The 27,963-nt window shown below is 42.7% G+C and overlaps 1 protein-coding gene across 1 annotated transcript; it reads left to right on the top strand.

Annotated features, from left to right (window-relative positions):
* The first annotated feature begins 59 nt into the window (after window positions 1-59).
* Window positions 60-27,963, top strand: ENOPH1 (enolase-phosphatase 1). Its single transcript, XM_068233643.1, has 6 exons — window positions 60-551; window positions 5,967-6,068; window positions 12,553-12,743; window positions 14,994-15,126; window positions 19,078-19,201; window positions 27,736-27,963. The coding sequence occupies exons 1-6, from the start codon at window positions 468-470 to the stop codon at window positions 27,873-27,875; spliced, it is 774 nt and encodes a 257-aa protein (XP_068089744.1). The 5' UTR covers window positions 60-467; the 3' UTR covers window positions 27,876-27,963.

Raw genomic sequence — 27,963 nt, 5'->3', positions numbered from 1 at the left:
ATAGAGCTTGAATGACGCTAGAACAACTTACCGACGGTGCTTACACTTTTGGGTCCGCAAAATAACGGGGTCATAACTAGAACGGGCGTAGTGCTGGGGTCACTTCATGCTTAGCTTGAGGGATAATACAAAATGACATATCAATTCACCAAGCAACATTTATATGTTATACAGAAATATTACTATATATGTAATGTTATAGTGTAATAATAAACGCAAGCCACAGCAATAACTAGATCAGTAGTGACAGGCTGTGCTATAGTCTTCGCTCCAGTCCAGTTACTGGTGATTGGTGTGACTGTGATCCTCGCTACTGCTTCTGTCTGCTCGGCTATATAAATGCTGAGGACAGTCGCACTGCACGCTGTGTGTATGTATTGGGGAACTCGCGGCTCCTCCCTCACTTCCGATTGTCTGCCTGTGCCGGCTGCTGAGTGATTATTAAAGTGGGGGAGGCTTGGTGAAACATGGGGCCTCTCTCTGTACCAGCTTCTGTCACCACCATTCTGTTAGATATCGAGGGTACTACTACCCCAATCACTTTTGTAAAGGTAAGGGAGGTCACTAAGGGATTACATACACGTGCTCTAATATTCTGTTCATACTGGAACAAGTTTTCTTATACTGTAATTCTAAGGGAAAAATCATTATGGAGTATATCAGTGTGGCTTGCAAAACGGGAATCTTTTCTGTTTCTTGTTAGAATGAATTGTTCATAATTTGCACAATTGGAGGTGTGATGTGGTGGAAGTGTGTTGTCTTTTACCTATTTTTTTTTTTTTTTTGCAGGAGATATGTGTTTTAATTATCTAGTTGAACGTTTTTCAACTTTAAGTGGTTACATATTATGCAGTTCAGTACAATAAGTGTAGTAAGTGATACAAATAAACTATTCATAATAGTATAATATAAGGAAGATAAGGAACCCCTCTAGATCAAGTCATTATTTAATATATTTATATAGCGTTCACCTCTTCTGCAGCTATGTACAGAGTATACTGACTTGTCACTTAAAGGACAACTGAAGTGAGATGGATATGGAGGCTGCCATATTTATTTCCTTCTGAACTAGATTGTAAGCCTTCGGGCAGGGCCCTCCTCCTTATGTCTCCTACCTGTTCACGCAGCTCCATCACCGCACACCTATCCTATGGATCTGAGTGAACTCTACTTGCCTAATCCCCATGCTCCCATCCAGTGACTGACTAAGCATTACCTTGTAATCACACTGTGCTGTGTGATCTGGTTTGCATGTATTCCTGTATTGTCTTATTGCTGAATGTCATAGCTAAATATCGTCTGTAACCTTAACTAATGTACAGCGCTGCGTAATATGTTGGCGCTTTTATAAATACAATAAATAAAATAAACAATACCAGTTACCTGGTAGCCCTATTTGGTTGCAGTAGTGCCAGAATCACACTAGACTCAAGCATGCAGCTAATCTTGTCAGATCTTACAATGTCAGAAACGACTGATTTGCTGTATGCTTGTTCATGGTCTATGGATAAAAGTATTAGAGGCAGTGGATCAGCAGGATAGCCAGGCAATTAGTATTGCCTAAAAAATAAATAAATATGGCAGCCTCCACATCTATATTATTTCTAGCACTAATCGCTTAATACTGAACACGGGTTGTAATCATGAAGGGGTTCACTTGCTGAACCCCAAATGATTCAATGGTTAATACACAGTCCAAGATCAATTATTTGTTGGCTATATGAGAATAGGCAGTGGGTTTTATGGAGATTTTTTTCCTTGCTAGCTTTTAATTACTAAATATGGTAATCATGAAATGTGAATGAATGCCTTGTTATTGAATAAAGTTGTTATATTTCATATGTGGTGCTAGTTATAGGCTTCTTTCTGTTCTTGGTCTTTTGATGTAATTTGCACGCTCAATCAATGAAATATTGGTATTGTGACAGTTGGTGTACATCAGCGCATTAGCGGTGCAGTGAAATCTGTTGACATAACATGAGGCATACTGTCCGATCCCGGACAACGTAAGTGTTTGCAGTTAAGCATATTTTTCATTAGCTGTATGTGTCACATGTAATGCATGATGTGACTTTTCCCCCTTTGTTGGCATCCTGTTTTTACTGGGTACACATCATGCAATTTCCTGTCAGACAGCCGGGTCGAATAGATTCTTTCCACCAGATTTGATTTAAAATTGTTTTTTCTGATAAGTTTTCCGATCTGACCTGTCAGAAATAATCAAATCAATCTGGGAAATTGCATGGTGTGTGTACCAGGCATTCGATTTTCACCTGAGATGATTACAAATGATTCTTCTCTGTGCAAATAATCTAGCATATGTACACCTCTAATAATCTGGGGTAACAAAGGATACAATCCCTAGGGAAAACAGGGCAGTGGCTACTGAAAGCAGAGTTGAACATGCGCTGTATTCAGTGCACATTTATATTAGGGACTTTGAAACAGATGTTTTACAGGATTATTTATTAATAATATTTTACATCCATTACCTACATTCATTTCTTCTTTCCTTCTCTTTTCCTTGCTGTTACAAAAGTGGCTGAGCCTGGTTGCCTTGGCCCTTACACCCACAAACGCCATGCTGGCGCTAGTCTAGTGTAGGGGACCCAGCAGCAGGAAACCTCATGGAGAAATTCTGCTAATGTGATTGGGCAGACAGCGCCCTCTTAAGCTTCTAGGCTTCAGATAGGTTGTAGTAAACAGCGCCCACACTTCGTCCAATTGCAACGCTTTGTGCTGTAGAGGGTGTTGTGATTAGAAAACTGTTCCCTATGGGTTTTCCTGCTGGGTCCCCTAGACTAGTGCCGTCATGCCTTTATTGCTGGATACAAACGGTGCGTTCGCGCACTCGATTTTCCCGTCGATTCGTTTATTTCCAACATGTCTGATTTGGATTTCGATGGATCGTTAGGTCGATTCGGCATACTTTGCATGCGAATCGACCTAACGATCCATCGAAATCCAAATCGGACATGTTGGAAATAAACAAATCGACCGGAATCGACGGGAAAATCGAGTGCGCGAACGCACCGTGTGTATCCAGCATAAAGAGAACCAGAGACGAAGCACCCTCATGTATTTTAAAACATTTATCAGTGGGAACATGACAGTAAACCCTTACCCTGCTTTTAGTTTCATTGTTATCTGCTTATTAGTCTATAAGCAACTGTGGTAAGAATCCACCGACTATTCAGTCCAGGTTTGACCTGGAATCATTATAGCTGAGTCACTCTTCTGTGGAGTCTTTTCAAGCCCAAGCCTGCCACCTCCTGGCTTAGATTTCCTGCTTTGCATACTGAGAGCTGTGATGACATGGGAGGGGCTGCTCCTGCTGAGAGAGTGTGGCTGCAATATGATCCCTGTGTGCTCTGTGCACTAGATACTGATGATGACTGCAGTTTCATTCCTATGAGAGACACTTCCTACAGGCAGCTGTACATCATACCAAAATGAAAGCACATAGATGAAAGGCTGCATTTAGCCCAGATAGCAGCATAGTCTCATATAGCCTAGACAGCACATCCAGAACAACTCATAACCCGGAAGGAGAAGGGATATGAGCCGGCGGCCATGTTGGATATTTCCTGGAGCAATAATGGATAAAAAACACTAAAAAAGGCACACCAGAGCGGCAAAATTAGGTAGAGCATTTATTCTTTACAAGCTATCAACTGATATGTTTATTTTGTGTGAAACGGTCATCTCTGGTTCCCTTTAATACTATTTCCCTTGTGACCATGCTCCTGGCTTTTATATATTGGTGCATATGGCCAGCCTGAAGTGTGGTGCGATGTGTTCATGCAGTGTGACTGTCCACAACGAAGCTGGGGCCATTAAAGAGACTCTGTAACAACAAAAAGATCCCCTGGGGGGTACTCACCTTGGGTGGGGGAAGCCTCCGGATCCTAATGAGGCTTCCCACGCCGTCCTCTGTCCCACGGGGGTCTCGCCGCAGCCCTCCGAACAGCCGGCGACTGTGCCAACTGTCAGTTCAATATTTACCTTTGCTGGCTCCAGCGGGGGCGCTGTGGCGACTTTCGGCACGGAAATAGACGGAAATACCCGATCTCCGTCGGGTCCGCTCTACTGCGCAGGCGCCGGAAACTTGCGCCTGCGCAGTAGAGCAGACCCGACGGCGATCGGGTATTTCCGCCTACTTCGGCGCCGACAGCCATCAGAGCGCCTGCGCAGGAGCCAGGAAGGTAAATATTGCGTCACGGCTGTACGGAGGGCTACAGCGAGACCCCCGAGGGACGCAGGACGGCGTGGGAAGCCTCATTAGGATCCTGAGGCTTCCCCCACCCGAGGTGAGTACCCCCCAGGGGCCGTTTTGTCGTTACAGTTCCTCTTTAAGTGAGAAAAGCAGCAACGGTGGTAGGGTAACAAAACTAGGTAAGGACATTAGGCCTTGCCATACAAAAGAATAATTTTGGATTGATTCAGACAATAATTTGATGGCAGCCCTGTGATGGCTCATGAACCTTCAGCTCAGTTGATCTGACTTTACTATCGTGGGAAGGAGAACCAGGTGTTCAGAGTTATTGGGGAGCTACTGAAAAAAAATCCACCCCAGTTGATTGCATTTTACCCCTTCATTGACATGTAGAGAATATCGGTTATGTCTCAGACATGTCTGAAACATTCACAAATTAACATTTCATCGCCAAGAGACTAAAGCCCCATCAACACCATACGATTCTTTGTTCTATTCGATCCGACAAGTCCAATTCATAATTCGATTCAATTTCCGATTAAAAACCATAGCGCATTGAATCAGACATGTCAGATTGAATTGAATCAAATAAATGAATCGAATTGAATCGAATCAGACTAAGAATCATATGGTGTAGATGGGGCTTTACTTTCAGATCACTAGGGAGTTCACTTCCCATAAGGATGACTTGTAAAGTATTAGATGTTTTGGTAGTTGAAATGTCAGTCTTCACCCTAGTGGAACAACCTGTTTATGAAGAGCGTCTATCTTCTTGTGGTTTTTGTGTGTACTGTGAGCTTGACCTCTTCTATAATTTTGTGTGTGTTCATGTAACTGCTGTATAGGACTGCAGCAGATACATTACAGAAGAAAACATTGATTAAAATCTGTTGTCATGTTTTATATTTATTATGTTAACTACCAATGCAGGTAGGGTATACCCATTTACCCAGTGTTCCCCAACCCTGTCCGCAAGGCCCACCAACCGTGCACGTTTTGTGGAAATCCACAGAGGTAGTTAATCAGCTCTGCTGAGACACTAATTACCCCACCTGTGCATGTTCGTGGTTTTCTGCAAAACGTGCTGTTGGTGGGCCTTGAGGACAGGGTTGGGGAACTCTGAATTTACCCATTACTGCCCTGGAACTGTCTGTGTCCCCCAACTTTTTCCTGTCCAAAACATGACACTGACTGCAGCCTGCCCAAGACACTGGCCTCAATTCACGGAGCTTTATCAAACACTTTATCAAACGTTTGATAATTTACCTCATGGGTATAATCTAATTTTTAATTTATTAAGGGGTTATATATTTATCGAATGTTTTACCGATAAAACGCTCAATAAATATATATCACTTTAGTGAATTCAAAATAAGATTTTACCCATTAAGGTAAATTATCAAATGTTTGATAAAGCTCCGTGAATTGAGGCCACTGGCGCAGCCTCCAGTTGGTGCATAGGCCAAGACGAAAAGGCTGGGGCAACCTGGCATGCCAGGCTGTCGTCACCCAACACCCCCCCCCCCCCCCCTCCCCATGCCATATGCTATCACACGTACTGTTTGGGGGATCAAGCAGGGCATGAAGCCTTTGTCCCTGTACATCACTTTTTTTTGGGATGGCTAGCCCACTTAAATGCAGTTGTAGAGCATTATTTTAGATAGTTACTTTACAGTGTTTAGGTATTTTTTTTATTGTTTCTATAATAGTCAAAAGCCTGTGTTTGTGATGTTTTGTTTTTGTTCCACAGGCCATCTTATTTCCTTATATTCAAGACAATGTAAAAGAATATTTGCTAAACCATTGGCAAGAAAAAGAGTGCCAAGAAGATATTGATCAGCTAAGATTACAGGTTGGCTAATATCCATAATGTTCACCTGAAATCATATTGTACATCGCATACTTAAAGCGGACCCAAAACAAACATTTTTTTTTAAATTCCAAATCTTTAGTTGCACCACTCAGACACATACAAAGATAAACACTCCTTCAAGCCTATGAGCATTTCAGTGCATACTTTTCACCCTTCTCTTTTCATAACTAGGGTTATACAGGTGGCAGCCATTAGCAATTCCTCCATTGCCGGACACCACCTACTTCACCAGTCTGCCGGATTCTGTCCCGGCAATATGAAAGGAAGGGAGGGGTTCCTCCAATAAATGTAAAATATTTGATATTTGTCGTCATGCAGCTGAAATGGCTGCTATTTATTATTATAATTTAGTAAATAGATTTTATTTCTGAAATTTTTGTATTTTTAATTTGGGTCCACTTTAAAGACAAAAGCCATTTATGTGGACTATTTTTCTAGCTGCCCATATCAATTAAGAGGCATCTGAAATTGCTGTCAAGTCAGGGGACCTGGTTCATTAAAAAGCAATCTCAGTTTGGTAAAAGTTTGCTTCCCAAATAGTTGCAGCCTTTAACACATAAATAAAGTGTGTGTGTGTGTGTGTGTGTGTGTGTGTGTGTGTGTGTGTGTGTGTGTGTGTGTGTGTTTCTTCACAGGTTCTGTCTTTTTTTTTTTTCACACAAGGACAGGATAGTGGCTGTCAGCTGCAATCTGCATTTGGGCATAGTGGTGCAGTGTGAAGAACTGTATGTATGTTTTAAAGCAGTACAAAATTAATTTACAGTTGCAACATTGCATGTTCTAGAACCGGGTTAGGGAACCACCAGATGTGGCTCTTTTGATGGCTACATCTGGCTCACATTGAAATCAGTAGGGGTTGATCAACTAAGCTACACTGCTCAAGCAGCGCAGCTTAGTGTGGCAGCACAAATAAAATTTTCAAAGTAGGCACGCTACGAACTTACTCGCACTACCCCAAAACGAACGGCTGCTCCAATTGTCCCACTCTGGACCCTGTCAGGTCCTGACTTTTTTTTTTTTTTTAGGATGAGATCCCTGCATTTTGGCCCAATAGGCTGCCTGTCAAGTGACAGGCAGCCTATGGGGTCAATCAAAGTGCGGGGATGTCATCCTACAAAGTGAATCAACCCCCAAGTCAGCTAGCTAATTGTACAAGTTGTTAGTCGGTATTTCTCCTGTCTGGCTCTCGGGGAAATTGCTGATGTTGCTGAAACCCAAGGGAAGCTGAAGACGTGTCTGACACTTCTGCTGCCTGGCAGATCAACTGTATACACATCACTATGGCAACATGAACGTGAGCCCTGCTGTCCCAGTTTGAAACATATTATATTATATGGCTCTCACGGAATTGCATTTTAAAATATGTGGCGTTTATGGCTCTCTCAGACAAAAATGGTTCTCAACTTGGGGACTGCAGAAAAAATGGTGGCTGTTGTCCCCAGGTTGTGTAGGTGAGGTATCCGGCGCAGCTGCAGGAGTCTTGTTGCAGGAGTCGCGGTGGCAGTCAGGCAGAAGGGTTATGGGAAATGGCATTTGATGCACAGCACTGGAGTCTATTTGTGTCTCCATTGCTGGACTCGGGCTACCATTCTCCTGTATCCCAGATCTGCCTGTCTGCATAGCGTGTTAAGTTTGTAGTATGAGCTGCTGCAATGAAGATTGGGGAACAGTGTTGGAGTATAGGAGAGTTGTCACCTGCTGGGTACCTACTTTTATTTTCAGTTGCCAGCGTGACACCAGGGATATTAGGGGGCAAAAAGAAATAACAACTTTAAGGCTGGATCCACACTATAAGTGCTTTTCTGAGCGCTTTGTGATTTGATTAGCGCTTTTGAAAAATTTCTCCCATTCACTTTCATTAAAATTGCTGTAAAAATTGCAGCAAATTTTTTTTTTTCGTACGCGATCGCGGCAATTTTAAATGGGAGAAATTTTTCAAAAGCGCTCAGAAAGCGCTAATCACAAAGCGCTCAGAAAATCGCTTATAGTGTGGATCCGGCCTAAAGGGGAACTCTGCCTGATATGCTTTATTGGGGAGCAGTATCTAATGTGTTTTTGTAAGGGGGAAAAGCTGCCTTATGTGTTTTTTATAGAGGGGACAAAGAACCAGCACCACACAGAGTAAGTATAGCTCAAATACTGTATTAAGTCATGCAAAAGAAGTGACAGCAGGGACAGTCCGCTGTTTCGGCCTACATGGCTTTTATGAAGTTGCCTCAATGTAAAATACAAAAATCATGTGCAATAAACACTTGTATAGCATAAAACCACGCTTACCAGGGCAGAGAGATTGGTTGGGGAGGATGCTCGGACCTGATGGGAGCCTATGCAGGAATACTACCAGCTAATAGAAATATAAATATTCAAAAAGAACCACTCACCAATCAGACCCCAGTATCAGAGCAACAACCGCCAGTCTTGCCTATTGAAATGGCAAAGCAGGAGGCTACATCATGTCCATCGCTGCTGCATCACAACTAGCGGCGGCACATACAAGTGCTGTGACATCATAGTCAAGAGTACTTGCGTATGCTTCCAACGTGTGGCCAATCATGTGTGCTGACCTGCCAGCCAATCCAGGGAGACCAGCCCCATCCAATACATGACGGGGGTGTGTGCAGCACGGCCAAAAGACTGCTGTCTAGTGTAACCAGGGAGACAGCCAAAAAGAAACAAAGAGAAAAATCCACATCTTAATTACAGTCTCCGCCATATGCCAGGTTACAGGGAGCCACTCACCACTAAGGCTAGTTACACACCGTGACGTAGCGTTATAGTGGACGTTATGGTCGCATAACGTCCCCTAACGCAACCCCTGCCGGTGTTGGTAGAGGACGTTGAGTGAGCCGCGTTAAGCACATTAGGGCAGTGACAGTGGCGCTGATTGGCTGGCGGGACCACGTGATGCGGAGTGAAACACTCCGCATCACGTGGTACCACCAGCCAATCAGCGGCCACCAGTGCAGTGCATATTGAGTAGCCATGTGCGCTGATACGTAGCGGCCTCTCCCCGCCTCCTCTCCGCCCCAACACTGAGCATGTGCAAACAGTCTAACGCGGCTTAAGCCGCTGGAACGCTATAGTATGCTGCTCATTCTGAAGAACGTGCAGCGTTACATGTAACGCAACGTGGGCAGTGTGAACAGCCCCATTGACTTTGTATTGCTGTGAGTTGGGGAGCGTTACAGGCTGCACTAACGTGCGCCTGTAACGTCCCTGTGTGGAAGCAGCCTAAAGGTAGATCATCCACCCCAATCACAGCATCTAAAAAACAAAAATTAAAGACATGGTCTATACATCCTTAAACATTAATTCACAGAACAGTATGTTACATTAGACCCATACAGTGGCTTGCAAAAGTATTCGGCCCCCTTGAAATTTTCCACATTTTGTCACATTACTGCCTCAAACATGAATCGATCTTATTGGAATTCCTCGAGAAAGACCAATATAAAGTGGTGTACATGTGAGAAGTGATACGAAAATCATACATGATTCCAAACATTTTTTACAAATCAATAACTGCAAAGTGGGGTGTGCGTAATTATTCAGCCCCCTGAGTCAATACTTTGTAGAACCACCTTTTGCTACAATTACAGCTGCCAGTCTTTTAGGGTATGTCTCTACCAGCGTTGCACATCTAGAGACTAAAACCCTTGCCCATTCTTCTTTGCAAAACCGCTCCAGCTCAGTCAGATTAGATGGACAGCATTTGTGAACAGCAGTTTTCAGATCTTGCCACAAATTCTCGATTGGATTTAGATCTGGACTTTGACTGGGCCATTCTAACACACCCACTTTTGCCTTTCTGCTTGTAATCCACCTGACAGATGTGTTGGGAATAGTAAAAGTAGTATGTCTGTTTGGTTCCAGCTGTGTTTAGAAACTTTATGTATATGTTTTTGTTAGATGAAGTGTTAGAAACTGTATGTATATGTTTTTGTTAGATGAAGTGATGCCACTAGGCTCTATGCCATGCTGTTCCTTATGGTTCTATGTACATGCCCTGTACTCCTGTGCCAAGCCCAATTCCGGGCACGACCCAGTCGTGCTTGGCGAAATAAATGCGATTCTGATTCTGGATATGTTTTGTTTTAAACCATTCCATTGTTGCCCTGGCATTATGCTTAGGGTCGTTGTCCTGCTGCAAGGTGAACCTCCGCCCCAGTCTCAAGTCTTTTGCAGACTCCAAGAGGTTTTCTTCCAAGATTGCCCTGTATTTGGCTCCATCCATCTTCCCATCAAATCTGACCAGCTTCCCTGTCCCTGCTGAAGAGAAGCACCCCCAAAGCATGATGCTGCCAACACCATATTTGACATTGAGGATGGAGTGTTCAGAGTGACGTGCAGTGTTAGTTTTCCACCACACATAGCGCTTTGCATTTTGGCCAAAAAGTTCCATTTTGGTCTCATCTGAGCAGAGCACCTTCTTCCACATGTTTGCTGTGTCCCCCACATGGCTTGTGGCAAACTGCAAATGGGACTTCTTATGCTTTTCTGTTAACGGCTTTCTTCTTGCCACTCTTCCATAAAGGCCAACTTTGTGCAGTGCACGACTAATAGTTGTCCTATCGACAGATTCCCCCACCAGAGCTGTAGATCTCTGCAGCTCGTCCAGAGTCACCATGGGCCTCTTGACTGCATTTCTGATCAGCGCTCTCCTTGTTCGGCCTGTGAGTTTAGGTGGACGGCCTTGTCTTGGTAGGTTTACAGTTGTGCCATACTCCTTCCATTTCTGAATGATCGCTTGAACAGTGCTCCATGGGATGTTCAAGGCTTTGGAAATCTTTTTGCAGTCTAAGCCTGCTTTAAATTTCTCAATAACTTTATCCCTGACCTGTCTGGTGTGTTCTTTGGACTTCATGGTGTTGTTGCTCCCAATATTCTCTTAGACAACCTCTGAGGCCCTCACAGAGCAGCTGTATTTGTACTGACATTAGATTACACACAGGTGCACTCTATTTAGTCATTAGCACTCATCAGGCAATGTCTATGGGCAACTGACTGCACTCAGACAAAAGGGGGCTGAATAATTATGCACACCCCACTTTGCAGTTATTGATTTGTAAAACATGTTTGGAATCATGTATGATTTTCGTTACACTTCAAGTGTACACCACTTTGTATTAGTCTTTCATGTGGAATTCCAATAAAATTGTTTCATGTTTGTGGCAGTAATGTGACAAAATGTGGAAAACTTCAAGGGGGCCGAATACTTTTGCAAGCCACTGTAAACATTATATACAGAACCCCCCAGGTCAAGCTCTCTATTAAGCCCTGCTCTGCCCATAGCATCCAACCTTCTGATCCATCCTGCTTCCCTACGCAGCAATTTCTTCACACGGTCACCCCCTCTCCAAGACGTGGGCACATCAACAATTGCCATTATTCTTAAGTTGTGCCACATTATGTCCACATCTGGAGAAGTGGTAAGCCACTGACTGTTCCACAGTTTGTTTTTTGCTGTGTCTATTTTTGGGTGATCCTGGATTCTTTTTATAGGGAGGAAAATGTTGCCTATTTATGTATATATGGGGGGTGCGGGGGAAGGGAGCATATTTTTTTTTGGGGGGGGGGGGGAGGGGCAGGGGGGACCCTTGCCTGGTGCAAAGAAGGGCTGCACCATTAGCTCACTTCTTAAGTCTCCCTAGAGAGGCGGAGCTAGTCCAATGGCCAAACAATCTCCTATGCAGTGGTGGCGCTACACTGGGGCCAGCTGGGGCACTGGCTCCCCTGGGAATCACTGTGTCTGCCTGAAAGGTTTTCCCTTTCTTTTCTGATTTGAACAGTTTCTCAGATTGCTGTTTAGTGTAACTAAGCTGCATCTGACACAGGAAGACATTTTTGCAAACCCATCTGGCCAGATAAACTCTGAGAACATCAAAGATCCCACAGCAACAATGCCTGCTGGGAGAGAACAAGAATTGGAGTGGCTGATAGAAGCCTGTTCTCATAGATTCATGGCTATAATTGCACCAAATGTGCATCTTGGGGCTCGTTCCTTCGAGGGTGATTTGCTGCATTTCCCTGCATGCATATTCGGATGGAAAATTGCAGCCTATTGAAATCAATAAGCTGTCGTCTGATTTGTATGCGGGGAAAAAACGGACGTCATGCAGCAAAAATTGCGTCATCCATGCGAATCCCTTTGTGCATAGCACAGCTAGAGGTCTTCAGATGTGGTCTCGCATTTCAGCAAGTGTCTGTGTGCATCTCAAGACTCATGCCGACACAGAGAAATTAGGCCCTTCCAGAATACTGACTTGAAGGGTGTGGATACAATCATTTATTTGTTTTGTTTTTTTCTTTATATTTATCTTAAGACATTTTGGGTTTAATCCCCTCAGCGTGTGGAAAAAAATGTTAATCTCAATGTAATTAGATGATTTTTGTTTTCCCACAGACTTGTACATTTAAATAGTACTATAATTATAAATCTGTTTCTGTTCCATTTACTTGCAAGGCAGAAAAAGATACTGGACTTAATGGATTTGTGCCAATTCCTGAAAATGATGCAGAACTGCAGCAAGTTGTCCAAGGTGTTGTTGATAATGTTCATTGGCAGATGTCTTTAGACAGGAAAACGACAGCACTTAAACAGCTTCAAGGTCACATGTGGAGGGCTGCATACAACACTGGACAAGTGAAGGGAGAGTAAGTGTTCAATACCCATTTCTTAGTACAGTTTATTTTACTTCATCATGTCCTATCTCATTAAACTGAAGGGTTTGCTAGGATACACAAGCTTTTTGATTCAGAGGTTCAGTCCAGCTGAATCTCTGATTGCCATTTACTAGTATGGATTGGGCATTAGTTGTCAAACTTTGCATAAACTGAGAAAATTCAAACACACTACACTGTAAGCTAGCAATTTTTTTCCTGCCTTTGTGTTCAGCTGAAGTTTGCTTATGTCCATGTAATGCCTGGCAGATCTCCTGTTTTCCTTCAGCCACTATACCCCATTCTAGTGCCGTAGCTCTGAGCTCTGCCCACGGTCTTCACCGTGATAAGCCCCCGCTTGAACAGGACAATGAATATGTCTCCTGACTTTGGTTGCCCCCAGGTCTTAACATGCAAGGTATAGCAGCTGAGGCCTAGAAAACCAGAGTACCACCAGAGCAAGGAAGACTATGCAGCTAGGTGATATTAGGTAATAGAGCGGAATGCTCTTGTGGAGGAGATTACACAGATCACACCAGGAGTTATGAACAAAGGGAGCAAGATTGCTGAGAGCGACTGCAGCTCTGAGCTTCCGATAACCGCCACAATAAACAAGAAACAATGGTTGCTCAGTGCGACCGCAGCACTGAGCATCTGATGTCTACCACACTGAGTAACAAAGACAGACGACAGACAGATGGAATGATTGCCAATCTAATTGCTGCCCCAGCGATGGCAAACATCCACACTGGCACGGACAAGACAAACGAGTAGGAGTATAACTAATAGCAACCGCAGCCTGTAGTTACATCCACAGGAACAGGACTAGCAAAAATACTACCAGTCACTGTGAAGACAGTCTCCAAACTATCAGGATAGGAAAAGACTTCACTGTACCCCCGCGGGTGCAGTGACCATCCAAGCAGGCAAGGCAAGGTAATGCAATACAATAATTCAAACTTCACACAAGGAACCCAGCAAACAACTAAGACAAAGCTGAACGCTATGATGGGCAAGGTGTGAGAGGAGGAGCAGGCTTTTCTATGGACATCGGCCAATGAGAGCAGACATGCAAATTCCCACACAGCTGAAAGGTAATCATGCAATACTGTTTTAGGCTGATTGAAGGCTGCAAGCTGACTGTGAATGGAAAGGACTCTCATTACAAATGCATGCCAAATTATGCAACAACATGCATGTAAAATCCAAAACTGTCTGCAGCAAGCCATACGTGGATTTATGACAACATCCTGAGCTGCAGATGGCAATGAGACTTCTTGCGAATGCAATCAAAACTAAGCAACCAAATGCAAGCCGAGCAATCAAAATTGCTCGGTTGTAGCTCCACTGCAACTGACAGGACATGCTACAGGAGGGATCCTTACAGTCCATTAGTTGTACATCAAGCAGCCTCAGAAATCCATGGCTACTTCTGTCTGACTAGTGGTGAAATGTTTTCTGAAACAGAAGTTTAGTGACTCTCATTTTATAATGAATGACATTTGTAGAAAAGAATAATCCACAATTATGCGCCAAGGTTTTAGTAGAGGTGGGCTATATGCCTGCTTTGTGCTGCTCATCAAAACCCATCTCCAAACAAACTACAGCAAAAGAAAGCAACAAACAAACAAAAGCGGAGGAGTGCGCCAATAGGGCATTACCTTTTATTCACATTTTGTAAAAAAAGAGTAAAATCACTTTACAAGATGTCCAAAGACTATTCACTTATCAATGCACCATAATGGCGAAGGTATCCTGCACCGATTGTCCACCCGGTGTAGTGGCCTACAGTTCCCAGGTCCGTTGGTTGGGATGCTGGATCGAACTTGCCTCACGCTGTCGGTGGGTCAGTGGTCTGTTTTGGCACCCTTGCCTTCGTCATGTCAAGTGACCTGCGTCACACGCGCCAAATTTCAAAACCTTTTTTGAATCAAAGTTAAATAAAAATTAATAAAAGGTTATGAATAAAAGGTAATGCCGTATTGGAGCACTTCTCCGCTTTTTGTAGAATAAAATGTATGGGATGCTAGCACAATAAAAAACATTTTCCTAGTTTTTATCACCCATACAGTTATCATATTTGCTTTTGTGCAAGTACAAATTCTAAGTTCCCAAAGTACAGTTTATCTGCTCTAAAAGCTTACAGATAAGTAAGCTACTTGACTGAAGTTGATAAAAGCATAGCTGCACTACCATGCAATAAATGCATAAAACTGAGTAAAAGCGTCTTACATTTTCCTTCAGGGTTTATGATGATGTTGTACCAGCATTGAGAAAATGGAAGGAAGCAGGCATGAAACTGTATATATTTTCCAGTGGCAGTGTTGAAGCACAGAAACTTCTGTTTGGATACTCAATTGAGGGTGACCTTCTAGAGGTATGCTGTTACATTGTACTATATACACAATTCTATTGTTTTTCTGACTCATTACTGTATTTTGTTATATTATCTGTACTAGCTCATCTATACTGTATGTCCTGTTATGACCGGATCATACAATATCAAATATCTGGTAGAATGCCAGGTTTAAAACAAAATCAAAAGGATAAACAATCTGCCATTTAGAATACTTGCCTCTCAAAAAATAATTCCTGTTGGTCCCTTTTTTGTTTACTTTGCTAGGCTTTTAGATTTCACAGTTTTCACTTTGTTTTGTGATCATAGTTACATAGTTATTTTGGTTGAAAAAAGACATACGTCCATCGAGTTCAACCAGTACAAAGTACAACACCAGCCTGCTCCCTCACATATCCCTGTTGATCCAGAGGAAGGCGAAAAAACCCTTACAAGGCATGGTCCAATTAGCCCCAAAAGGGAAAAATTCCTTCCCGGCTCCAGATGGCAATCAGATAAAATCCCTGGATCAACATCATTAGGCATAACCTAGTAATTGTAGCCATGGATGTCTTTCAACGCAAGGAAAGCATCTAAGCCCCCTTTAAATGCAGGTATAGAGTTTGCCATAACGACTTCCTGTGGCAATGCATTCCACATCTTAATCACTCTAACTGTAAAGAACCCTTTCCTAAATAAATGGCTAAAACGTTTTTCCTCCATGCGCAGATCATGTCCTTTGAGAAGGCCTAGGGACAAAAAGCTCATCCGCCAAGCTATTATATTGCCCTGTGATGTATTTATACATGTTAATTAGATCCCCTCTAAGGCATCTTTTTTTCTCTAGACTAAATAAACCCAGTTTATCTAACCTTTCTTGGTAAGTGAGACCCTCCATCCCACGTATCAATTTTGTTGCTCGTCTCTACACCTTCTTTAAAACTGCAATATCTTTTTTTGTAATGTGGTGCCCAGAACTGAATTCCATATTCCAGATGTGGCCTTACTAGAGAGTTAAACAGGGGCAATATTATTCTAGCATCTCGAGTTTTTATTTCCCTTTTTAATGCATCCCAAAATTTTGTTAGCTTTAGCTGCAGCGGCTTGGCATTGAGTATGATTATTTAACTTGTTGTCGATGAGTACTCCTAAGTCCTTCTCCAAGTTTGAAGTCCCCAACTGTATCCCATTTATTTTGTATGGTGCTAGACCATTGGTACGACCAAAATGCATGACTTTACATTTTTCAACATTGAATTTCATCTGCCATGTATGTGCCCATATAGCCATCCTATCCAGATCCTGTTGCAATATGACACTATCTTCCTGAGAGTTGATGATTCTGCACAATTTTGTATCCTCTGCAAAAATAGCAACATTGCTCACTACTGCATCTACTAGGTCATTAATAAATAAATTGAAGAGCACTGAACCCAGTACAGACCCCTGTGGGACCCCACTGCTAACAGTCTCCCATTTTGAGTACGATCCATTGACCACAACTCTTTGTTTTCTGTCCATTAGCCAGTTCCCTATCCATGCACACAGACTCTTCCCCAGTCCTTGCATCCTCAACTTTTGCACCAGACTTTTGTGGGGAACAGTGTCAAAGGCCTTTGCAAAGTCCAAGTATATCACATCTAAAGCATTCCCAATATCCATATTAGCGTTCACTACCTCATAAAAGCTGATCATGTTAGTCAAACAGGACCTGTCTTTAGTTAACCCATGTTGATGCTGTGAAATAAGATTATTTTCTACTATGAAGTCATGTATAGTATCTCTTAGTAACCCCTCAAATAGTTTGCATACAACTGATGTTAAGCTTACAGGTCTATAATTTCCTGGATCTGATTTTTTTGCCCTTCTTAAATAATGGGAAACCGTGGGCTGTACGCCAATCCACGGGAACTCTGCCAGTTGAAAGAGAGTCACAAAAGATAAGATAAAGGGGTTTATCTATAACTGAACTTAATTCCCTTAGGACCCGAGGATGCATGCCATCCGGGCCAGGTGCCTTGTCTATTTTTAATTTAGTCTTGCCTTCACTTCTTCCTGCGTTAAGTATTTAATATTACAGTTAGAAGATTGAGACTCTTCTGACTCTGTAATTTGCAACAGTGCTGTTTCCTTTGTGAAGACAGAAGCAAAGAAAGCACTTAATAACTCTGCCTTACCTTGGTCATCCACCATTGAGTTCCCACCCTCTTTCTTGAGGCTACTTGCACACCAAGACGTTGCGTTAGGTGCTACGTTAAGGTCGCATAACGTGCACCTAACGCAAGGCCTGGTGCTTTTCGATGTGGACGTCAGAGTGAGCCGCGTTGTGCAGCTCACTCTGGTGTCCGTGATGCGTACTCTTGGACGCATGCGGCATCACGTGGTCCCGCTGGCCAATCGCCGCACAGAGCGGCCGCACCAGGAAGTAAACACTGCACGTCACAACGTGCAGTGAATATTAATTAGCCATGTGCCTGGCCGCTCTCCGCTCCTCCCCAACATGACTAAGCATGTGCAAACAGTCTAACGCGGCTTAAGCCGCTGTAACGCCATAGCATGCTGCACTTTCGGCAAAACGTGCAGCGTTACATGTAACGCAACGTGGGCTGTATGAACAGCCCACTTGTGTTACAATGCTGTGCGTTGGGGGAGCGTTACAGGCTGCACTAACGTGCGCCTGTAACGTCTTAGTGTGTAAGCAGCCTTAGGAGTCCTATACAGTCAACCTTTCTTTTTTTTAGAGTTGATGTACTTGTAAAACTTTTTTGGGTTAGATTTGATATCCCTAGCGATTTGATTTTCAGCTTCGATCTTTGCCAACCTAATTTCTTTTTTACAATTTTTATTGTACTCCTTATAATTGCTTAGAGCAGCCTCAGTCCCCTCCTGTTTTAGGACCTTCTAGGCTTTCCTTTTCCTTTTATCCCTAACATTCCTATTCATCCATAAAGGGCCTTTTTTTTATTCCTAGAGATTTTGTTTCCATATGAGATATACATACTGCAATATTGATTGAGAATACGTTTAAAAACTTGCCATTACCCTTCAGTGTCCTTCCCTTGTACATTATCCCAGTTCACCAAACTTAGTGCCTGCCTAAGTTGATTGAACTTTGCTTTTCTAAAATTCATAGTTTTAGTGGTCCCGCTGCCCCGTGGCCTATCAGTCACCAGATCAAACGTTATTATGTTGTGATCACTGTTTCCCAAATGTTCTTGAACCTGCACATTTGATACATTATCTGGTCTATTAGAAAGGATCAGATCCAGTAACGCATGCTCCCTAGTTGGTTCAGTTACCATTTGAGTAAAGTAATTGTCCTGTAGTGCTGCCAGAAATCTGCTGCTTTTACCAGAATGGGTAGCCTCAATACTCCAGTCAATGGCCTCAATTCACTAAGATCATGCTGGAGATAATAAGGCAAGAGAAAACTTACCTCCACACAGTAAGAGAGTTATCTTATCTCTTCATTCCTTACGTTACCTCTTCTGTAGTTAATTTACCTCCTCTATAGTTATTTTCACATGCAGTTAATGAACAGCCTGTCTTTAACTCTGGAGTTATTTTAAGGATTAAAGAGTTAACAGAAGAGTTAACTTTAGGTTTTCTTGAGGTAAAATGTTTCCTGAATACTACATGCCTTATCACCATGGTAACAACTCTAGAAGATTTACTAAAGACAGGAGATAAGCTTAGTGAATTGAGGCCAATGTCTGGAAAGTTGAAGACGCCCATAACTATGACCTTATTTTTACTTGCGGCTTTTTCAATCTGCTGTAGTAATCGGTTCAGTTCTGCAGCTTCATTAATATGTGGTGGCCTGTAGCATACCCCAATAAGCAATTGGCAACTTTTATTTCCACCATGAATCTTTACCCAAACGGACTCCACATCTTCACAATCTTCCCCATCTCATCATTTAGCAGTGAATGCTTTTAGATGGCTAAGTACAATATTAGTCTTATTTCCTTCTATTTTATGATAAAATCACAGCTCTATGAAGGCTATTTTGACACAACAATTGGACCAAAGGTGGAGAGTGAAAGTTACAGAAGAATTGCAGACCATATTGGGTGCTCAACTGAAAATATTCTGTTTTTAACCGATGTTACAAAAGGTAAGCATTTCAAAACCTGCATTAGTGTAAGTCATATGTTTGTGAAACTGCAAGAACATCCAATAACGTACGTACGAGACCAATCAAGCCAACTTAGGCCTCTTTCACACAGCAGGCTGAAGTTGGTGAATCCACCGCCTGTCTTCTGCTCCTGTACTGTGGCTGGGCGCTTGCTAGTGTTTGGCACGGGTAGTGCAGAGACAGCCACCTGAGTGCAGCTCATACCTGAGTGCAGCTGCACTGAGACGCAACATGATGTTTTTTCTTTTTACTGCCAGGTAACCGCACTGTGTGTTACACACTAACCAGAATCCTGACTGTTATAATTGCTGCCATTCAGTTGCGTTAACGCAATCCTGAAGTGTTAAAAGAAAAAAATAGATTCTTAAAGAGGAACTCCAGCCTAAACAAACATACTGTCATTAAGTTACATTCGTTATGTTAATTAAAATAGAAAGGTAATATAATCTCACCCTGTTTTAAAAGAACAGGCAAATGTTTGATTTCATGATGGCAGCCATCTTTTTGGTTGAAAGGAGGTGACAGGGAGCCTGAGACACAGTTCCAACTGTCCTGTGTCCTGATCACCTTTCCCAGTTGCTAGGCAACGTAACAAAAACATAGGAAATCCCATCATGCTCTGCACAGCATCAGGGAAAAAAAAAAGCCTGGGCTTTTTTTCTTTGATGGGTGGAGCTTAGATAAAAATGCAGCTAAAAATGATGCTTTGGTAAGAAAAACAAAGTTCTGATGCTGTGAAACTGTTAAAGAAACCCCAAGCCTTTTCAGTTCTGCTGAGTAGATTTTTAGTCCGGAGGTTCACTTTAACCTTTGAGGGAAACCTCTGGATATTGCAGAGGCTTCCTGTATTTTCATACACTATAGCATTCCTATGCTGGGTCCTTCTGAGTGCAAGTGTGGCTGTACTGCGCATATGTGAGTACAGTTGCTCAGGATCAACTAAGGCACTCCATGTCCAGAGGAAAACAGCTGTGCAAGAGCGCCTTTGTTCTACTGGGCGTGTGCGAACCACTCGTAATGCACTTTCTAACGGTCACACTCTGAAGAAACTTGTTCAATCCGCTGGGTCGAATATCTATCTTTATAGGGACCTGATGCTAGAATGGTAGTGTACGAAGATTAGATACAGGAAGTTTCTGGACTATCTAGGGGCTTCCCACAAATGATGTAGGTCTCTATCCATCCGTGCGCACCCACGCACCCCAGTGTTCTCCCCAGGCCCTTTTAGCCGGGTGCTTCACCCTGCTAGTTTTGGTGAGTACCCGGCTGTCATCGGCTCCTCTCCTCCTCTGCTGTAAGCAGAATTGTGCAGAGAGGCGCCGGCCCTGCATTCTCTCATCTTGCCCCACCCAGCTACTTTTTCATGCAACCCGGCTACCTTTTCATGCCACCCGGCTGGAAAAAATTTCTGAGGAGAACACTGCACCCCCACCCCTCCCCACCTTCAGGCACCACGATTGAACATTTTATAGATTGGATTCCCACTCCTGCCACACATTTTGCTCTCAATCATTTAAGCTTCAGTCTCATTATAGAACTTGCACATAGACACAGGAACATACAGGATCTTCTCAAAAAATTAGCATATTGTGAGAAAGTTCATTATTTTCTGTAATGTACTGATAAACATTAGACTTTCATATATTTTAGATTCAAATACACACAACTGAAGTAGTTCAAGCCTTTTATTGTTTTAATATTGATGATTTTGGCATACAGCTCATGAAAACCGAAATTTCCTATCTCAAAAAATTAGCATATTTCTTCCGACCAATAAAAGAAAAGTGTTTTTAAAACAAAACAAGTCAAAAAAAGTCAACCTTCAAATAATTATGTTCAGTTATGCACTCAATACTTGGTCGGGAATTGTTTTTCAGAAATGACTGCTTCAATGCGGCGTGGCATGGAGGCAATCAGCCTGTGGCACTGCTCAGGTGTTATGGAGGCCCAGGATGCTTCGATAGCGGCCTTAAGCTCATCCAGAGTGTTGGGTCTTGCGTCTCTCAACTTTCTCTTCACAATATCCCACAGATTCTCTATGGGGTTCAGGTCAGGAGAGTTGGCAAGCCAATTGAGCACAGTAATACCATGGTCAGTAAACATTTAACAGTTGTTTTGGCACTGTGAGCAGGTGCCAGGTCATGCTGAAAAATGAAATCTTCATCTCCATAAAGCTTTTCAGCAGATGGAAGCATGAAGTGCTCCAAAATCTCCTGATAGCTAGCTGCATTGACCCTGCCCTTAATAAAACACAGTGGTCCAACACCAGCAGCTGACATGGCACCCCAGACCATCACTGACTGTGGGTACTTGACACTGGACTTCAGGCATTTTGACATTTCCCTCTCCCCAGTCTTCCTTCAGACTCTGGCACCTTGATTTCCGAATGACATGCAAAAGTTGCTTTCATCCGAAAAAAGTACTTTGGACCACCGAGCAACAGTCCAGTGCTGCTTCTCTGTAGCCCAGATCAGGCGCTTCTGCCGCTGTTTCTGGTTCAAAAGTGGGTTCATGCTTCCATTTGCTGAAAAGCTTTATGGAGATGAAGATTTCATTTTTCAGCACGACCTGGCACCTGCCAGTGCCAAAACCACTGGTAAATGGTTTACTGACCATGGTATTACTGTGCTCAATTGGCCTGCCAACTCTCCTGACCTGAACCCCATAGAGAATCTGTGGGATATTGTGAAGAGAACGTTGAGAGACGCAAGACCCAACACTCTGGATGAGCTTAAGGCCGCTATCGAAGCATCCTGGGCCTCCATAACACCTGAGCAGTGCCACAGGCTGATTGCCTCCATGCCACGCCGCATTGAAGCAGTCATTTCTGCAAAAGATTCCCGACCAAGTATTGAGTGCATAACTGAACATAATTATTTGAAGGTTGCCTTTTTTTGTTTTAAAAACTCTTTCCTTTTATTGGTCGGATGAAATATGCTAATTTTTTGAGATAGGAAATTTCGGTTTTCATGAGCTGTATGCCAAAAACATCAATATTAAAACAATAAAAGGCTTGAACTACTTCAGTTGTGTGTATTTGAATCTAAAATATATGAAAGTCTAATGTTTATCAGTACATTATAGAAAATAATGAACTTTATCACAATATGCTAATTTTTTGAGAAGATCCTGTACATATATGCACTTTCTGCCTAGATTTGTCACATATATAGATAGGTTCGTTTAAATTGGTGACACATAACGTTTGTTATGATCCAACCCCATTTAACTGCATTTATGAATATGATACCTCCACTGTATAATATATGAACGTAGGGATCTTCCATGTTATTCATGTGTTATCAGTTACATGACCAGATACTGACTTGGTTTTTCCAGTCATATGTTTCTATATCACATTATTGTCATACAATTATGCCACACACGGTATTCTGATTGTTGTTATTTATCTCTGTCATTTTCCAGTGTATCACTCCTGTTATTTATTGCCTGAGGAAGCAGGATCTTGCCTGCGAAACGCGTTGCAACTTTCATTGGGAGTATATAAATAAATTGTGTATTATTTAAAGCCGACAGTACACGTGTCCGTTTAGGGCTGGTTGGTCCACCACCACAGCTTGAACACTTTTTTTTTTTTTTTAACGTTTTAGTGACTTTTATCCTACCGGCGCCTGTGTACATCTCTGCGTATCTAGAAGTCCACCCTTGGTGGAAGGGTGACATACCCTTTGTTCCTCCTATCCACAGAGAGCGGCGTCTTATTCCTGAGTGGGGACAGGCTTGTTCTCCCCACCTGCCTCTACAGTGGTTGCCTTGGAGGTAACCCTGGTTTGTAAGTATAATACAGTGGGTTGCAAAAGTATTCGGCCCCCTTGAAGTTTTCCACATTTTGTCGTATTACTGCCACACACATGAATCAATTTTATTGGAATTCCACATGAAAGACCAACACAAAGTGGTGTACACGTGAGAAGTGGAATGAAAATCATACATGATTCCAAACATTTTTTACAAATAAATAACTGCAAAGTGGTGTGTGCATAATTAATCGGCCCCCTTTGATCTGAGTGCAGTCAGTTGCCCATAGACATTGCCTGATAAGTGCTAATGACTAAATAGAGTGCACCTGTGTGTAATCTAATGTCAGGACAAATACAGCTGCTCTGTGAGGGCCTCAGAGGTTGTCTAAGAGAATATTGGGAGCAACAACACCGTGAAGTCCAAAGAACACACAAGACAGGTCAGGGATCAAGTTATTGAGAAATTTAAAGCAGGCTTAGGCTACAAAAAGATTTCCAAAGCCTTGAACATCCCACGGAGCACTGTTCAAGCGATCATTCAGAAATGGAAGGAGTATGGCACAACTGTAAACCTACCAAGAAAAGGCCAACCAGCTAAACTCACATGCTGAACAAGGAGAGCGCTGATCAGAAATGCAGTCAAGAGGCCCATGGTGACTCTGGATGAGCTGCAGAGATCTACAGCTCAGGTGGGAGACTCTGTCCATAGGACAACTATTAGTCAGGCACTGTACAAAGTTGGCCTTTATGGAAGAGTGGCAAGAAGAAAGGCATTGTTAACAGAAAGCATAAGAAGTCCCGTTTGCAGTTTGCCACCAGCCATGTGGGGGACACAGCAACCATGTGGAAGAAGGTGCTCTGGTCAGATGAGACCAAAATGGAACTTTTTGGCCAAAAATGCAAAACACTATGGCCTCAATTCACTAAGCTCATGCTAGAGATAATAAGGCAAGAGAAAATTTACCTCCACACGTGAGAGAGTTATCTTACCTCTTCATTCCTTAAGTTACCTCTCCTGTAGTTGATTTACCTCCTCTGTAGTTAATTTACCTCTTCTGTAGTTAATTTACCTCCTCTGTAGTTATTTTCACACGCAGTTAATTAACAGCCTGTCTTTAACTCTGGAGTTATTTTAAGGATTGGAGAGTTAATTTAAGGACAGAAGAGTTAACTTTAGGCTTGCCTGAGGTAAAATGTTTCCTGAATACTACATGCCTTATCACCATGGTAACAACTCTAGAAGAGTTATTAAAGACAGGAGATAAGTTTAGTGAATTGAGGCCTATGTGTGGCGGAAAACTAACACTGCACATCACTCTGAACACACCATCCCCACTGTCCAATATGGTGGTGGCAGCATCATGCTCGGGGGGGTGCATCTCTTCAGCAGGGTCAGGGAAGCTGGTCAGAGTTGATGGGAAGATGGATGGAGCCAAATACAGGGCAAACTTGGAAGAAAACCTCTTGGAGACTGCAAAAGACTTGAGACTGGGGCGGAGGTTCACCTTCCAGCAGGACAATGACCCTAAACATAAAGCCAGGGCAACAATGGAATGGTTTAAAACAAAACATATCCATGTGTTAGAATGGCCCAGTCAAAGTCCAGATCTAAATCCAATCGAGAATCTGTGGCAAGATCTGAAAACTGCTGTTCACAAACACTGTCCATCTAATCTGACTGAGCTGGAGCTGTTTTGCAAAGAAGAATGGGCAAGGATTTCAGTCTCTAGATGTGCAAAGCTGGTAGAGACATACCCTAAAAGACTGGCAGCTGTAATTGCAGCAAAAGGTGGTTCTACAAAGTATTGACTCAGGGGGCCAAATAATTACGCACACCCCACTTTGCAGTTATTTATTTGTAAAAAAAAATGTTTGGAATGATGTATGATTTTCGATCCACTTCTCACGTGTACACCACTTTGTATTGGTCTTTCACGTGGAATTCCCCAAAAATTGATGCAGGTTTGTGGCAGTAATGTGACAAAATGTGGAAAACTTCAAGGGGGCCGAATACTTTTGCAACCCACTGTACTTATGTTTCAATATACCTCTTTCCCCCCTTAATACATACTACACTATATTGGGCTCTCGGTCTTCTACCTTTATTGCAGTGGAAACTGGACATAGACTTTAATATAAAACCTGCATGCAGTGAGTTAGAATTACATGATCAGTTACAACGCAGTACTGTGAACAGGCCTATGGAATTGTATGAGCAGTGAGTTGACCTGCAGAATCATTCTACAATGCTCATTAGAGAAAAGAGCTGGCCCTTCGAAAGTAAATGTTTATTGGTTCCATGTGAAAGCCAGGCTGCTGCTTCCAGATGAGTACACATCGCTGCATGCGAGTGTCTAGAGGAGCCAGACTCCCACTTCCTCTACAGGAATCTTTGTACAGCAGCAGACAGATTTTTGCCGCAGAGCAAACATTGCCTTGATAGAGGGGCCTCTACGTGTCTCCGATATGGTGGCCACTTTTTCATGCAACCAATAAAGGTTTACTTTGGATGTGCCAAATCTCTCTGCTCAATACTGCATAGAGGGCGTCATCCCTCTTTTCCTGCTGTTGCAGTCCCCTTAACCTCCCTGGCGTTCTATTAAGATCGCCAGGGCGGCTGCGGGAGGGTTTTTTTTAAATAAAAAAAAACTGTTTCATGCAGCCAACTGAAAGCTGGCTGCATGAAAGCCCATTAGAGGGCGCTCCGGAAGCGTCATTCTGATCGCCTCCGGCGACCAGAATAAACAAGGAAGGCCGCAATGAGCAGCCTTCCTTGTTTTGCTTACATCGTCGCCATAGCGACGAGTGGAGTGAAGTCATGGACGTCAGCCGACGTCCTGACGTCAGCCGCCTCCGATCCAGCCCTTAGCGCTGGCCGGAACTTTTGTTCCGGCTGCGCAGGGCTCGGGCGGCTGGGGGGACCCTCTTTTGCCGCTGCTCGCGGCGGATCGCCGCAGAGCGGCGGCGATCAGGCAGCACACGCGGCTGGCAAAGTGCCGGCTGCGTGTGCTGCTTTTTATTTTGCAAAAATCGGCCCAGCAGGGCCTGAGCGGCGACCTCCGGCAGTGATGGACGGATATATTCATCCATACCGCTGAGGAGGTTAAAGACAATGGGTTTGATCCTTTAATGTGTGCGAGACAATACTACAAATGTTGTTCTGCAACACAGACCGTTGTGAACAGGGCCTCAAGGAACCTTTTTTTTTTTTTATATATATATATATATATATATATATATATATATATATATATATATATATATATATATATATATATATATATATATATATATATATATATATATATATATATATATATATATATATATAGCTCTATAGAAGAGTCACATGATCAACTGAGCAGCCACTGTAAGCAGTAACATGGGTAAAAGCAGGATCTTTACCTCAGGAACAGAACAGAACCGTTAGAATTAACTGATTACTTATCTACAAAGCTCTTTGCACTGGCTGTTGATATGAAAAAAATGGATCTAGTGAGTGTACACTGGTACAGAACTTTAAGATGCATACCTATGCACCATTACTGTCGCCAGCAGGAATTGGGACTCAATCCCCCGTGTGACGGTCTGATGCTTAGTGATGTATAGTCTCTAGATGATGCAGCAATCCAGATTACTTGGTGTCACATTAGGGCCACTATTCACAAGCTAGATTCTTAGCAGTGATGGCCCTAACCAGCCACCTAGGCCCATAACCATCTATCATGTGAATGAGGCTTTACTTAGTTTTGGAAGGAACAGTCAAAGGAAATATGGTTATAGGAATATGGTGACTGCCATATTTATTCCACATTTATTAAATGTGACATGTCTGTCTGCTGTGCTAAAACATATGGTGTTCTGACTCCATTGGCTGCATGCTTGTTGGAACTGTGCCTAAATGTTGTTCTCTGTGGCAGGAAGGCTGGGTACGAGAATGATATTCAAGCAGGCCACATTATGGGCTGGTGCAAAAAGCTCATTTATTTTATAACTAGATTGAGTATATATGTATATTATGCATAAAAAATAGCAGCATCACTGTTTTGCAGATAGTTTAGCTGCCAATATTTATAAACATGCTGTGTATACTTATAACCAGATGCAATTAATACAGATCTGTTACTGCAAAGAACAGTGTTACATTCTTAAAGTCAGCCTGTGACTTAAAGAAGAAAAAAAAGTTACATATTTACCCCCAAAGAGGGAAAGCCTCTGTGTCCATTCACACTAGGCTGTTTGCTGCATATACTCCTGCACTTTTCTCATCTCGCCTGTATGCCATCTCCTGTTGGGCAGTAGTGACAGTAGCACCAGCAGTGTACCTGAATGGTGGCAACAGTGGTCCAGTTGCACAATTCTGCCGTACACATAAATTTGCCCATTCGATTCCTGACAGAATTGATCATTGAATCTGCAGGGAATTATTGCTCCAAAATGCCCAATCGAAATACTTCTGATCGATTTTACGCCAAAATTTATTGGAAGTATTGATTGGACTATATAGAACATTTTGTTTTGTCCAAGGGCGGGGACAGGAGTGGCAGTCGCTCAGCGGCCCATAGCATTGCTCTGTAATGCGGTTCAATAGATTTAATGCTGAAACCTATCAAAAATCTGATTCAGTGTGTGGGGAAGGATTCAACCCCTCTTTGATCAGTTCAGAGAGGAATCTGCTTGTCATCTATATGTGTATGGCCTGTTTTAGTGTGAATCTTCTGTTATCTCTGGTTATCCTTTTTGTATCCTCAGAGGCGAAGGCTGCCAAGGAAGCTGGAGTACATGTTGCTGTTGTAGTGAGGCCTGGAAATGCCAATCTAACAGATGAAGAGAAAGCCAAATACCCACTTATATCAACGTTTGAGCAAATAATACTACCTTCTGCAAAGTAACTGTACCCTTCCTTTCTTTCCTTTTTTTTTTTTTTTTTTTTTTCTTTTTGTTCTGTGTTTAGACTAAAATAAAAATGGTGAAAGTAAA

Source organism: Hyperolius riggenbachi, chromosome 1, assembly GCF_040937935.1.
Source record: "Hyperolius riggenbachi isolate aHypRig1 chromosome 1, aHypRig1.pri, whole genome shotgun sequence".
NCBI classification, from domain to species: domain Eukaryota; kingdom Metazoa; phylum Chordata; class Amphibia; order Anura; family Hyperoliidae; genus Hyperolius; species Hyperolius riggenbachi.
This window is presented reverse-complemented; position numbering and strand designations above follow the sequence as displayed.